The 15,057-nt window shown below is 38.4% G+C and overlaps 1 protein-coding gene across 1 annotated transcript in view; it reads right to left on the reverse strand.

Moving 5' to 3' along the window:
- Positions 1-1,665: 1,665 nt before the first annotated feature.
- Positions 1,666-15,057, reverse strand: part of LOC118803444 (zinc finger protein 850-like) — a 34,242-nt gene continuing 20,850 nt past the window's right edge. The window contains exon 4 of the mRNA XM_036563927.1: positions 1,666-4,201. Coding sequence (XP_036419820.1) covers positions 3,349-4,201 — 853 coding nt within the window. The 3' untranslated portion in view covers positions 1,666-3,348. The remainder of the gene's footprint in view (positions 4,202-15,057) is intronic.

Raw genomic sequence — 15,057 nt, forward strand, 5'->3', positions numbered from 1 at the left:
TCGTTTCAGTGGTGTGGTTAAGCTTAAGTGTGTTTTTTTTCACACAACATTTGCAGTCTTATTGGATCTGGTTAAATCTACTGTATTTTAAAGTCTTAAATATTGCTCTTTAATGATGTGAAGTGCTTCGAAAACTAAAAATTTATTCTAAACACTTCTTATTCTCACTGTTTGTCGTGACAGTGTATGAAAACTAAAATATGGCTTTTGTAAGTTGGTGCTTGAGCGCTGTGGTACACTATAATAACATTTTTATAGCCAAATTGAGTTTTTCCCTTAAAAAAAGTAGACTTAAGAGTAGAACTAAGAACAATACAGAAGTGTTAGTGCACTCCATATGGAGCATTTGAGCAAAATTGTAGTTTGTAAATGCATAAATATTTTTGTAGTGAAGAAAGACTTTATATTCTAAACACAGAACGGTATAAAACATTTTATCATGTACATTCATGACACCAGTAAGTGTAAATTGAATAAGCAAAATGAGCTGCTCCTTTCACCAGCCCATCAGCACTCGGTAGTAGTAATGCTAACCTGTCAGCACCCAGAAGCAGTACTGCTAGCATTCAACTGAATTACAATAGAAATATAAAGGTAAGCTTTCTATGCTTTTTTGTGAAATACATTTCTTTTTTTAATTAAGGGTCCTGGACAAATTGTTACAAACTGTCTTAATTTTTCATTTTTAGCCATTTAGCTCCATTCTCTCCCGTTCATTTTGAAATCACTCGCATGAGCTTTTGAACACCTGGTCCTAGCCCACCTGAAGGACATTACAAATCCTGCTGGATCTTCTGCACTTCACATACAGAGCTAACAACGATGCGGTCAACTTGGTCTTGCACTCAACTTGGACCATGCACTTCCTGACAAGCAGAAGAGAGCAGGTGCAGCTAGGAAAACATGTCAGTACTGGTGTACCACAAGGTTGTGTGCTCTTGTTCCTTCTTTTCAGTCTCTGTCTTCTTTTCAGACTGTGTTTCTTAGGAACAAGCTGTAAAGATCCTGAAGTCTGCAGATAACCAACAGGGATGGAAGTCGAGCAGGAAGTCTCCTGGTGCCGCAGCAACCCCCTGGTGCTCAAGGTAAGGGTGGGGATGTGCACTGTCTGGTAAACAGACAGCTTTGCCTTATGGGTCAGCTCCCTCTTCACCACTACAGTCCAGTACAGCGACCGCATGTCTGCTACTGCCTGTCCCAGAGTGCGGCTGAAATCACAATCCCTCTTTCCATCACTCATGAACGAGAACACAAGGTACTTAAACTTCTCCACCTGGGGCTGGTCCTCTCCCCTTACCTGGAAGAGTCAAGTCATTCTTTTCCCAGAGAGCCAAACTCCAGCATATAATCAGGACAGTGCAGAAGATCATTGGATGTAGTCTGCCAATGCTTAAGGACACGTTCAACAGCAGAATGATGAAACACGCCAGTAAAGTAACAGCTGACCCCTCTCAATCAGATCAAAATTTAGAAATGTATGAAAAACACCCAATCATAGTTTCTGTGATTTAGTGAGATTCACTCAACAAAGATAGTATCCATCATGCACATAAACACCATAAACATAATTAACTTTTTTTAGCTTTAGCTCAGACCAGGGGTCCTCATATGGTCAGGGACCGTGTAACCAAATGTAATAATTATATAAAATCAAAGAAAATGTACTTCAACAAAGACTTCTTTATTGACTACATATTAATAAGGTAAATATGGTATTGAATGATAGATTAATAGGTACGCATAGAAAGTAGAGACATTCACTTGAGGGAAATACTGTAGTTGGCTGAAACTCAGAAAAAGCTATTTTATGGGAATTGAGCAGTATCAACAGAATGTTTAGTATAGATGCCAGTGTAACAAGTGACCTAGGTTTAAATGATCAAGACTGAATCATAGACAGAGGTTGGTCACTTTACTGCCTCTTGATATTTGGCAAGGAGAGCTGCTGCTGCATGTGTGCTGGTGAGAAGCACCTCAGCTTGGGGCCTTGATATGCACAGTGACATCAGGTTGAATAATATGCAACAATGAGCAAATGATTAAATGAAAAAGCAACTTACAGAAGACAGGACAAACTGATAAAAGAAAATAAAATTTAAATCTGCATATTTAAAGTGCAGAGTATGAGGTCTTAACTTCTTCAGTTGCGTTTTCTTCTTTTCTTTCTACTCTCTGTCTTTGTGTTCTGGTACATGAAATGGACTTTTCTCTGGGCGGAGTTAAGGCAGGGAAAAGGGGTTTCATGCTTAATTTTCTAATGAATATGCAATATTTTTGTCAGAGTATCTGCTCAAATTCACCGTAAAATTACTCCACATACGTGGAGTTCTGAACATAGTGGCAAAACACACAGTAAAAGAAACACTATAACATGATCACTAAAAGGAAAGGAAAATGAGTTTACGCATAATTCAAAGGAACAAACTTTCTAAAGAACTTTCTAAAACTGATTACATGAAAAACGTAACAAGTTGCACCAAACACTCAACACAAATAGCAATTACTGAGCCAAGGATATATGTTTTAACCTTACTGGTATTGGTAACCTTTTACCCGGTTATACAGTGATAGAAATAAGGATAGAGACACCCAGTTCAAACTCCTGTACCATCAGCTGCCACTATGTCTGGTAGGATAGACTGGAGATGGGCATAAGCAAGTCATTATTTCATCTTACAGCACCATTCCCAAGCAACAGTCAAACATTAGTAGAAACATGAGTCCTTAAAGAGTCATAGAAAGTTAAGTTGTAGTTTGGCATGTGTAGGACATACTGAAGGGCGGTCACCAATACGTCACTCAGATAGCTTGATGTCCTGCAGTCCTTCAAGCTCCTGTGTCTCCTTTACAAAGCCGTTTGGTTCTGCCCAGCACAGCTGTGTTTCAGCGTTGTATCTCATATCTTTGTTAAAGTCCTGAACAAGAACACTCCGAACATACAGCATACAAAAAAATGAATCCTACAGATTAAAAGGGAACACAAAGTTGCACTTTCATTTCAACTAGCATTAACCCGTTAATGGGAAGGAATCAAAGAAAAGAAAGACTCGAGAAGCCAAGTTCACTTGTCAAATGTTTGTAAGAACAACCATGACTGTAACAGAAAGACTATGCTAAATTAAATATATTAAATTAGAAAAAAAAACATATTGAATTTGGAGATTTCCCTATCAGAACTTTTCACTGTCATGAATATTATGAATTAAATTATTTCGTTTTATGCTCATGTATAAGAAACAAGAAAGGGTGGATTTCCTCTCGAAAAACAGTTAGCTGTATTTTTTAAATCTGGGCTGGAAGCAGCATTCCCTGCAAACTTTTACTCTCAGAGTGTGTTAAGGTTACTGATTACTGCCCACTTCCATCAAGTCTTTTAATGCACTTGTGTGTTGTCATAGTCCTGGAATACCTGAAACTCTTCCCACACTCTGAGCAGTGAAAAGGCTTCTCTCCTGTGTGAATGCGCTGGTGTGCTTTGAGATGACTCTGACAACTAAAACTCTTGCCACAGTCTGAGCAGTGATACGGCTTCTCTCCTGTGTGAATGTTCTGATGTGTTTTGAGAGAACTCTGAAAATTAAAACTCTTGCCACAGACTGAGCAGTGATACGGCTTCTCTCCTGTGTGAATGCGCTGGTGTGTCTTGAGATTACTCTGGTCAGTGAAATTCTTCCCACACTCTGAGCAGTGATATGGCTTCTCTCCTGTGTGAATGCGCTGGTGCTGATGTAGACTACTCTGTCGATTAAAACTCTTCCCACACTCTGAGCAGTGATACGGCTTCTCTCCTGTGTGAATGCTCTGGTGTTGTTTGACAGTACTGAGGTCAGTAAAACTCTTCCCACACTCTGAGCAGTAATACAGCTTCTGTCCTGTGTGAATATGCTGGTGTCTTTTGAGAGAACACAGGTGAGTTAAACTCTTCCCACACTCTGAACAGTGATACGGCTTCTCTCCTGCGTGAATGCGTTGGTGTTTTTTGAGATTACTCTGGTCAGTGAAATTCTTCCCACACTCTGAGCAGTGATACGGCTTATCTCCTGTGTGAGTGCACTGGTGTTTTTTGAGAGAAATCATGTCAATAAAACTCTTCCCACACTCTGTGATACGGTGTGAGCAGTGATACGGCTTCTCTCCTGCGTGAGTGCGCTGGTGTTTTTTGAGAAGACTTCGTTGAGTAAACCTCTTTCCACACTCCAAGCTTTACTGATTTCTCTTCTTGCAGCGTTTCTGAGTTTGTCTGTGAGATGTCTTCTTGTTGAGCATACCAGATGACCTCTGTTGTGTACCAGAACATCTTCTGGATGCCATTTTCTTGTATTTTACCTGCTTCAGCAGCTGAACATTCCTTTTGGTGGGATATCCTGATGTGTTTACAGAAACACATTTAAGCTGGGTAGGGAGAAGAAGACAAACAGGACCCCCTTCATTTCTGGAAAAAGAAAAAAGAAAATGTAAGCTCAAAGTGCAATGCAACAAAAGTATTCTGATCTGAATCATAAAGCCTTCATCTGTATCAACTGACAGAGAAGTAAAGAAAGAATCTTTCATCTGTTGTGGATAAGCCACCCACCTAATTACCCAAACTCTTTAAATAGATATATAGACCACTGAAGTTGTGTCATCATGCTGACTGGAAACTCCAGGACTAAGCTGGATTTCTCCATGGCAAAAACTGACTGGGATTACTCAGAATCGACCACTATCATGTCCTGTGGTAACCGAAACGAATCCAAACTCCATACGTTTTTTCCTATGTACATTTTTTTCACTGAATGTCAATTGATCCTCTATTTTACAAGGTTATTAAGGTGCTCACATGCATTTTGGTACATTCAGGGTTTTTCTTGGTAAGGTCTCACATCTCTCGTCACATCTCACATCTAAATCACGAAGTCACGTACAGACAATTTCAGACACTTCACAGCCATTTTGCAGCCATGCTCAGAACGGCCACAGCTCATCAAAACAGCAGACTGAGGATCTGAAACTAAAGATAACTGATTCTTACAAAGCAAGAGTCAAAATCCTTAGAATACTTCCTGCTTACAAATCTTCACTGGGAATTCTGATAATGTTATGTAAGAAACACACTGTAGTTGTTTTTTCCCTTTGTTTTCTGGGTCAAACATGATATGTGTATTTTTGAGGGTGCTGGTTTTGAGTGTTGAGTGCACCGCAACCCAGAAGGATAAGCGGTTTAGATGATGGATGGATGGATGGTTTTGAGTGTTGATTAGATGTTTTTAACAAGCAATGTAGAGTCTGTGTGATTAAAAAGTAACACATTTTTTTCATGAATAAACCCTTACTACATTAGGGGTGTGGAATAACCAAACTCTGTTGTATGACCATAATTGTCTGTTGAGACTGGGAAGTGTGGATGTATTACTGTTTCTAAATCCCATTTGATGCAGTTTGTGGGTTTTAAAGCGGGTTCTGTGAAGGGTTTACAGTGCATTCACTGAAGTTTTGAATTGCCGGTTTCCAGTCAAAGTGATTTATGTGGTATCTAAAAGTTTATGTATTTGTGGTCATATTTTCTGAGGTTTAGGCTGTGTAGTTTTGAGTAGAGGAAAGGGTAAGTGCCATTTTGAAAGTTTCTAATATTGATGGTTTCCTTTATAACTTCTTTGAGCTGCATATACTAAAAGTAACAGTGATCTGGTATATTGTATTTTTCCTTGATGGTGTTGAAGGTCATGAACAAGCCATTGGTGAATAACTGCCCCTGGCTGGTTACGCCTGGGGGAAGGGTTTATTGTATTGTATAGGAAGGGTTTATTGTAGATTAGAACCATGGGTTTGTTCTATAAAGAAGTGTGCTCAGAAGGAGAAAACCTATAATTGAGCATTTCATTACATTTCCAGTAAACAGTCAGGGTGGCACTCATTGTGTTTTTTTATAACAACTTGGTGATTTTATAGTTTGATCTAGGAAGAGACGGTGAGAAAATCTAATTCTTGAATCTTAAGTGTCTAAACATGGTCGGTTTGAGTTGCTTGTCCAATGTTGAATGTAAAGTAGCTAATATGATAAGAAATAACAGTAAGCATTTGAGGCTTCAAGTCCTCCAAGATGTTTAGGCTTTTGGAGGGTGGATCATATTGATTACTGCTTTCAGCAGATCTTTACAGCCGCACTGTCAAGCAAGGAGAACCAGATAGAGGGTGGGATGACAGGGGTCACAGAAACCAGATAATTCATTTTAAGGGAATCTTGTGCAAATTGCACCTGGTGTAATTATAAAAGACGTTGCCATTGGCTGGGAAAATGTAATGAAACAAGTGGAAATCACAGTGAAGGTGAAGGAGCTTCTTAAAGTTTTCAGGGACATCGTTATTTAACAACACTTGTATTGGAAAAGCTCCAGAGCCCTAGCAAAGACCTTGAACATCCCTCTTAGTACAACTGGATTGATCATATAAAATTTTAATATTCATAAAACCGCATGAATGACAGCAGTAGGGAAGTGTGGTCACCACTCAAAGCTATGAGGTCAGATCAGAACAAATTTAAATAAGAAAAGGTATCCAACTAAATATTAATATATTTCGTTAATTCTGAATGGATTACATCTACATATAGGACACATAAGTGTTCTTATGGTATTCATTTTTATCACACATCTCAACATTGTAGGCCTATGCATGTTTTATTCTTCTATCATGGTGTGCTGCTGCGTTTGTTGATACAAAATGTTGTGTAAAACTGGATGGAAACCTGAGCCTTTTCTTAGTGTGTCTTACCCACTGGCAGTACAGAACTAGCCACAGTACTAGCTGGAGTCTGCTGAGCTAAACATTTTGTAATGTTGTCAACTGATCATTCTTTCCAGCAGCTAAAGCAGTGTTAGCTCAGTTATTACAAACAGCCTGCCTCAGGTCATGTTTTCTGTTTCTGCCAAGTGTCCACAAAAAGAGTTATAGTTGGAATTTGATGCTGTTCAAAAGTCCAAACTTTAAATGTTTCTTGAAATCTTCTATATTAAAGTATTAATGTGAACATGTATTGTCAGTTACTGTGTAACCGTGAGCTTCTGTGTAACTGAAGACAGATTCTATGTATGTGCAAACATAATTGGCCGTTAAAGCTTGATTATTATTCTGACTAATTTGTTGTCAAAATATTTATGTGGAATAAATGCAGAGGCGTCAAAGCTGGTATTAATACATTATATATAGTCACACACACACACACACACACACACACACAGCTTTATGCACTTACCTATCAGCAATTCTGTGCTGAGTCCCTGAATCTGAAAATCACAGTCTCTGAATCTGTGCATGTAAATGTAATGTAAATCATAAATCATCTGGAAGATCATATAAAATTATTTCCATTTAGCTCTTTACATTTTCAGCGATCACAGATATTTCTAACAGCACACAGCACACTGCACTCTAAAACTCTATCACTAACACACCTCTTGGTCTCTCCTGAGTTTTTTTTTCCATTTACAGTCTTTAGTAGAAATCATTTAAGTGCATCCAATCAGATTGAAGTTGGTGGGGAGGGGCTGGGCTTATGCAACTGATACACCTACGCTCAAATAACTGGATTTTATTTCTGAGGTATTTATAAATTCCAGCAGGTGTTATCTGGGGGGTTATTTTGTTAGTGGTGAGTGTGTTCTGGTATTGAAAAAAGTTCTACTATTGTAACCAAAATTGTATCAAACATACAAACATGTGTATCATTATATCCCAAGTGCACATTCATGTGTGCTGTGCAGTGTTGATTTTTTTGCTGTACTGAAAAATGTATTGTACAAAGACACCACTGTTTCATAATGAATCAAATTTTACATTTTGTAAATTGTTTCATGCCTAGTTTAGTCAATTTGAATGATAACAGCCACCACAAATAAGCACAGTCAGAAATGTATGTAATAAACTCAGCTCTGACCATTAAAAAACATTCCAATACACTACACTCCCAAACCAAAAAATCAACTACATCAAAAAGAACTAAGTTAGCCCAACACAAAAATAAAAGGCCTGTTCTTTTTTTTAATGTTAAAGTGTTAACAGTTATTCACTTCCTTGTAAGCCATCAAAACCCCCACCTCCTCAATGTTGACATGGCAATGGCCCTACTGACTAAATAAAATAAATGCATATTTTTAACTCAAACAACCACCACCAATGAATTTGTAATTAAATGACTCCTGAATGGCTCTCACACACTACCCCACCCTCTAAACAGACTTCAAACACCCACCATAGACACTCCTACCAGCTCTTTATCTACCAGCCATTGACCACCAACCCTCACCCAGACATTCACAGCTCTCAGGAAGCTCTTCATATTGCTCTGCAACAAACTGCAAACTGCTGCTTTCTCACCACATTTGTACAAATAGTTCTACCCATCTTGGATAATGTCAGCATATCAATCACTATTTCTATATTAATTAAAGCTACATGTTCAATATGGCATGAACTCTTTTTGCACATTTTTTTGTAAGTGAATGGTTGATAAGATCTGCTTTAAGTATTCAAACTGACAGTGAGGCAGACAGTCATGCACATAAAGGACTAATCTTTATAGTTTGAAAATGAAGGAGGTGACACTTCTGTGAAGCTGGCCCCCCATGTGGTCAGAAATGGAATAAAAACGCTACTATTCATTTGTGCTTGATTTGTGCCATAGAAATCATCGTTTGTGCTGGCAGCATTTTTAAGAAATTCAACATTACATTTTATTGCCTGTGACGTCACGCAGCCCATCAACTCCCAAATGGCACCAAAAGGGTCTCATTGGTTTGTGCTACGTTTGTGTTGGTTTGTGCCGTTAAAAGAAACATTCCACCTGTTTTAATTCTGCAGTTAGAAAGCCATAAAGGTTGGCAAAATGTATGCCTTCCTTACCCTTTACTCTATGAACGAATAAAAGCTTTTCTGGCCCTATATTTCCTTTAAATGTCTGATTCCATTTCCTCCATACCTTTTTCCAGAATGAGACCAATTATGTCTGATATTATCATACACAAACATTACAGATGTGCTATCATGGTTTAATATTTTTTAAACATTACATTTGTAATGTTTACATTTGTAATGTTTTATTTGTAAATAAACTTTCTTTGAATTTCCAAAATTAGATTATAATGCTCCAGAGGCTCTGCATTATCCTGTGCTTTGCTCAATAATGTGCTTTTCTTTTTAATATTATTTTTATTTTTATTTTTTAATATGTAATGTTCTAGCTCAGTTCAGTCATTTAGTTAAAAAAAATTTAAACGAATCATAACTTAAAAATTACGTTGAGCACATCTTTGAAATTGTGTATATTATTAAATTAAATATGTAATGTTTATTTTATTTTTTTTATAGAAAGTCTTTGAGACTGGACAGGTCATAGTTAGGTTGGTGTGGAACCAAAAGGAAATATCCACAGAAATTCCAGAGTGGGACAAAGCCCACATTGGTCACTGTGTTCTTGGTGGTTCCAGTAAATTTTCATTGACATTTGATTACCATTTTAACAGTCACTCATTAACATGAGCGTGCATGATACACTGAAAGACCAACATTAATGTTTTTATTCCCTAAACTGAGTGTAACCTCACAAAACCCTTGATTCGTTTTGAAAATGTTTTTAAAGAGCAAAGTAGTCATTTCTAATCATCACTTGCTAAGCTGAAAAAGCCAGATGACTCAGTAGTGATCAGGGTCAGCAGCTTCTCAGGAGGCAAAAAGACCTTTCTCAGATCTTCACCATCAACCAGTGTTAATCCTGTGGTTATGATGTCATCACCAGTGACAGCACCTGTTTATACAACAACTTAAGAATTAAAAGAGCACAAACGTTTCTTGTAACGGCACAAAGGAATGAGACCATTTCGGCGCGAGTGAGAACTGCGTGGAGGGTGGGGGGTCGATGGGCGATTTGGACGTTGATGGGGGGCTAGGGGGGCTGGGGGTAGATGGGCGATTTGGACGTTGATGGGGGGGCTAGGGGGTAGATGGGCGATTTGGACGTTGATGGGGGCTGGGGGTAGATGGGCGATTTGGACGTTGATGGGGGACGGAGTAACGTCACTGTTACTTTTAGTATATACAGCTAAAAGAAGTTAAAAAGGAAAGCATCAACATTAGAAACGTTCACAGTCCCACTCTTTTCCTCTAAACTACACAGCCTTAAACCTCAGAAAAAATTACCACAAATATATACATTTATAGATGCCATGTCTAGATACTAAATCACTTCCACAGGAAACCAGCAATTCAAAACTTGATACTCAGGATTCAGAACTTCATACACTATAAACCCTTCACAGAACCCACATTACAACCCATAAACTGCATCAAATGGGATTTAGAAACAGTAACACATCCATACTTCCCAGTCTCAACAGACAATCACTCGCTTTAGTCAGAAAGTTCTCTTTTATAAAGATGATAATAACAGCTGGCCACCGACTGACTAACTTTAGCTAACATTAGCAATCACCCATAAATAATTGCTTCCTGGATGAAAAAAGTTTACATTTTAAATTAGATATTCAGTCGATAGAATTACTAAATTGTTCAAAAGCTCTGAATGCACATTTAACCCGGCTTTATAGCCAAGCTACTAAGACATCTAAGCAGCTCATTGCTCAGCATGTGAATTTTGATAGGTTATTCCACACCCCTAATGTAGTAAGGGTTTATTCATGAAAAAACATGTTACTTTTTAATTACACAGACTCTACAGTGCTTGTTAAAATCATCTTATCAACACTCAAAACCAGCACCCTCAAAAATACACATCATGTTTGACACAGAAAACAAGGGAAATAAAAAAAACAACCACTCTCATAACATTATCAGAATTCCCAGTGAAGATTTGTAAGCAGGAAGTATTTTAAGGATCCTAAATCTTGCTTTGTAAGAGTCAATTATCTTTAGTTTCCTCAGTCAGCTGTTTAGATGAGCTGTGGCCATTCTGAGCATGACTGCAAAATGCCTGTGAAGTGTAAGCACCATTAAAAATTTGAAGGATCACAAAACAATTATGCTCTGAAATTGTCTATATATGACTTGGATTAAGGCCTAATGAGTCAAATAAGCTCCAAAACTTAACCAAAAAAAATTTATGTAGCAAAATTCATATTTCACATCCTTAAAGACTTTGTAAAGCAGTGGTTACAGTAAGATTTAGTGGAAAAATATACATAATGAAAAATATTGAGTTTGAAATAGTTTTGTTTACCACAGGACATGATCGTAGAGAAACCGTATCATGCTCAGAGTGTGGGAAGAGTTTCAGGCATTCCAATACTATGATGACACACAAGCGCACTAAGAGTTGTGGTTGGAATGAGCAGTAATAAGTGTAACCTCAGCACATTCCAGGAGTAAAAGTCTGCAGGTAATGGTGTTTGCAGCACAGGTTTCAACAATTCTAATAACTGGTTTAGAGGAGCAATCAACCTTTTGTTGTTTTACATTATCTACTAATACATGAGCATAAAATGAAATGTAATTTCTTTAATAATACAACCCTATTGCCAAAAAAGTTGGAATGCTGTGCAGAATCTAAACAAAATAAGATGCAAAGATACAGAAATCATGTAAACAATATTTTTAAAGGAAAATACTACAAAGACAACATCTCAAATGTTGAAACTGAGAAATTATATTGTTTTTTGAAAAATATATGCCAATTTTGAATTTGATGCCAACAACATGTTCCAAAAAAGTTGGGACAGGGGCATGATTAGCACTGTGTTTCATCACCTCTTCTTTTAACAACACTCTGTAAGCGTTTGGGAACTGAGGAGACGCTGCTGTAGTTTTGAAAGTGAAATGTTTTATCATTCTTGTTTGATACAGGATTTCAGCTGCTCATCAGTTCAGGGTCTCTTTTGTTGTATTTTTCATTTCATAATGCACCAAATTTTTTCAATGGTGACAGGTCTGGACTGCAGGCAGGTCAATTTAGCACCTGGACTCTTTTAATACAGAGCCATGCTGTTGTAATACATGCAGAATGTGGTTTTACATTGTCTCGTTGAAATAAGCAAGGACTTTCCTGAAAAAGACGTTGTCTGGATGGCAGCATATGTTGCCAAAACATGTATATATCGTTCAGCATTAATGGTGCCTTCACAGATGTGCAAGTCACCCATGCAATGTGCAGTAATGCACCCCTATACCATAATGAATACTGCCTTTTGAACTGTGAACTGATAACAAGCTGAGTGGTCTTTAGCCCAGAGGACACAGTGTCCATGATTTCCAAAAAGAATTTCAAATGTTGATTTGTCAGACCACAGGAAACTTTTCAACTTTGCCTCAGTCCATTTGAGTTCGGACCCAGAGAAGGTGGCAGCATTTCTGGATCCTGTTTATTCTTTGCGTTTTAGAGTTTTAACTTGCATTTGTGGACGCAGTGACAAACTGTTTTCACAGACAGTGGTTTTTAGAAGTGTTCCTGAGTCCATGCAGTGATTTCCACTACAGAATCATGTCTGTTTTTAATGCAGTGCTGCCTGAGGGCCCAAAGATCATGGCCAGCCCATATTAGTTTTTGGCCTTGTCCCTTGCACACAGAGATTTCTCCAGATTCTCTGAATCTTTTAATGTTATTATGTACTATAGATGATGAAAAGCAAAAGTTCTTTGCTATTTTATGTTGAGAAATATTATTCTTGAATTGTTGCACTATTTACTTGCACAGTCTTTCAGAGTGGTGAATCCCTCCTCATCTTTACTTCTGAAAGACTTAGTCTCTCTGGGATGCTTTTATACACCCAGTCATTTTACTGACCTGTTGCCAATTAACCACCAAGTGTTTTTTTAGCATTACACAACTTACCAGCCTTTTTATGCCCCTGTTCCAACTTTTTTGGAACACGATGTTGGCATCAAATTCAAAATGGGCATGTATTTTTCAAAAAATAATACAATTTTTAGTTTGAACATTTGATATGTTGTTTTTGTACTATTTTCAATAGAATTTAGGAATTTGTACATCACTGCATTTTGTTTTTATTTAGATTTTGCACAGTGTCTCAATTTTTTTAGAAATGGGGTTGTATTAACAATATGGTGAAAATAATTGAGAAGCGCCACATTGTAGAATAAGTTATTTATTTTCATTATTTTATGATTTAGTATAGGGTTTCTGCCGCGACCCAGAATGATAAGCGGTTTGGAAAATGTGTGTGTGAGTGTAATGTTTCTGTTGCAATGATGGATGTTTTGACAATCACTTAAAAGTCTGCTTGGCTCCTTCAGTCACTTTGATACCTACATGTTAACTAGTTAATGCTGATGAAGTGTAAAGGCTGCAACAATGAAGTTTTGCTGACATCAAGCTATCTGGGTGATGTACTGGTGTCCTCTACTCAGTATGGTCTATTCATGCATTTTCTGTGTGGTGAAAAGTTGCATACAGGCCAAACAACAACTAATCAATGAACTTTCCAGTATTCTTTTCAGAGACTTTAAAGACTCTTCAAGGTCTTTGTGATGCTTGGAGAGTGAGTGTTCCTTGAGAAAGTTGCTGTGACAATAGATAAAGACTTTATGCCCATCTCCAGTCTTTTGGACCAGACATGGTTGTGACCAATGGTACAGGAGTTGAAACTGGGTCCCCATCTCCATCTGGGTCTCCAGATCTTCATCACTGTAGAACTGGGTGAAGGGTGACCATTTGGGGACATTCAAGGCCTTGAGTCTCACTGAGAGCAACTCTTGCTAATGTCATTAGGATGTGCATAAGAGACACAATCTTTGTTGACTGAACCACACCAGTGACACTGTTCAGTTTTGTTCCTGAACCAATCCATGTCTGTCGTATAAAAGTTTTGACCTGTAATGAATTAATATACACTGTATGGACAAACGTATTGGGACACCCTTCCTAATTATTAAGTTCAGTTGTTTCAGCCACACCCATTGCTAACAGGTGGATAAAATTAAGCACACAGTCTTGCAGTCTCCATAGACAAACACTGGCAGTAGAATGGATCGTACTGAAGAGCTCAGTGAGATTAAGCATGGCACTATCATAGGTTGCCACCTATGCCACAAGTCAAGTTGTAAAATTTCTGTCTTCCTAGATCTGCCCCTGACAACTGTAAGTGCTATTACTGTGAAATTGAAGCACCTAAGTGCAACAACAGCTTAGCCACAAAGCGGTAGACCACTCAAACTCACAGAGGGGGGCCACCGAGTGCTGAAGCGCACAGTGCCTATTCTTTGTTTCATCACTCACTAAAGAGTTCCAAATTGGCTCTGGAAGCAACATCAGCAAAAGATCTGTGCATTAGAAGCTTCACAAAATTGGTTTCCATGGCTGTTCAGCTATACATAAGCCTAAGATCAAACTGGACTCTGGAGCAGTGGAAACATGTTCTGTGGAGTGATGAATCACACTTCTGTATCTGGCTGTCTGATGGATGAGTCTGGGTTTGGCAAATGTCAGGAGAACATGCCTGACTACGTTGTGCCAAATGTAAAGTTTGGTATAGGAGGGATAATGATATGGGGTTGTTTTTCAGGGGTTGGTCTAGGTCCGTTAGCTCCAGTGAGGGGAAATCTTAATGCTTCCACATACCAAGATATTTTGGACAACTGTATGAATCCACTTTTGTGAGAACAGTTTGGGAAAGACCCTATTCTGTTCCAGCATGACTGAGCCCCTGTGCACAAAGCAAGGTCTATAAAGGCATGGTTGGATGAGTTTGGTGTGGAAGAACTTGACTGGCCTGCACAGAGCCCTGATCTCAACCCCATCCGACACCTTTGGGGTAAACTAGAACTGAGATTGTGAGCCAGGCCCTCTCATTCAACTTCAGTGTCTGACCTCACAAATGCTCTAATTCTGGGTGAATGGGCAAAAATTTCAGACACACTACAAAATCTTGTAGAAAGCTTCCCAGAAGGATCAGACACAGCAGTGCTGCTGGAGTTTTTAAACACCTCAGTGTCACTGCTGGACTGAGAATAGTCCACCAACCAAAAATATCCAGCCAACAGCGTCCTGTGGGCAGCGTCCTGTGACGACTGACTAGAGGATGACCAACATAAACTGTGCAGCAGCAGATGAGCTAT

Source organism: Colossoma macropomum, unplaced genomic scaffold, assembly GCF_904425465.1.
Source record: "Colossoma macropomum unplaced genomic scaffold, Colossoma_macropomum, whole genome shotgun sequence".
NCBI lineage: Eukaryota > Metazoa > Chordata > Actinopteri > Characiformes > Serrasalmidae > Colossoma > Colossoma macropomum.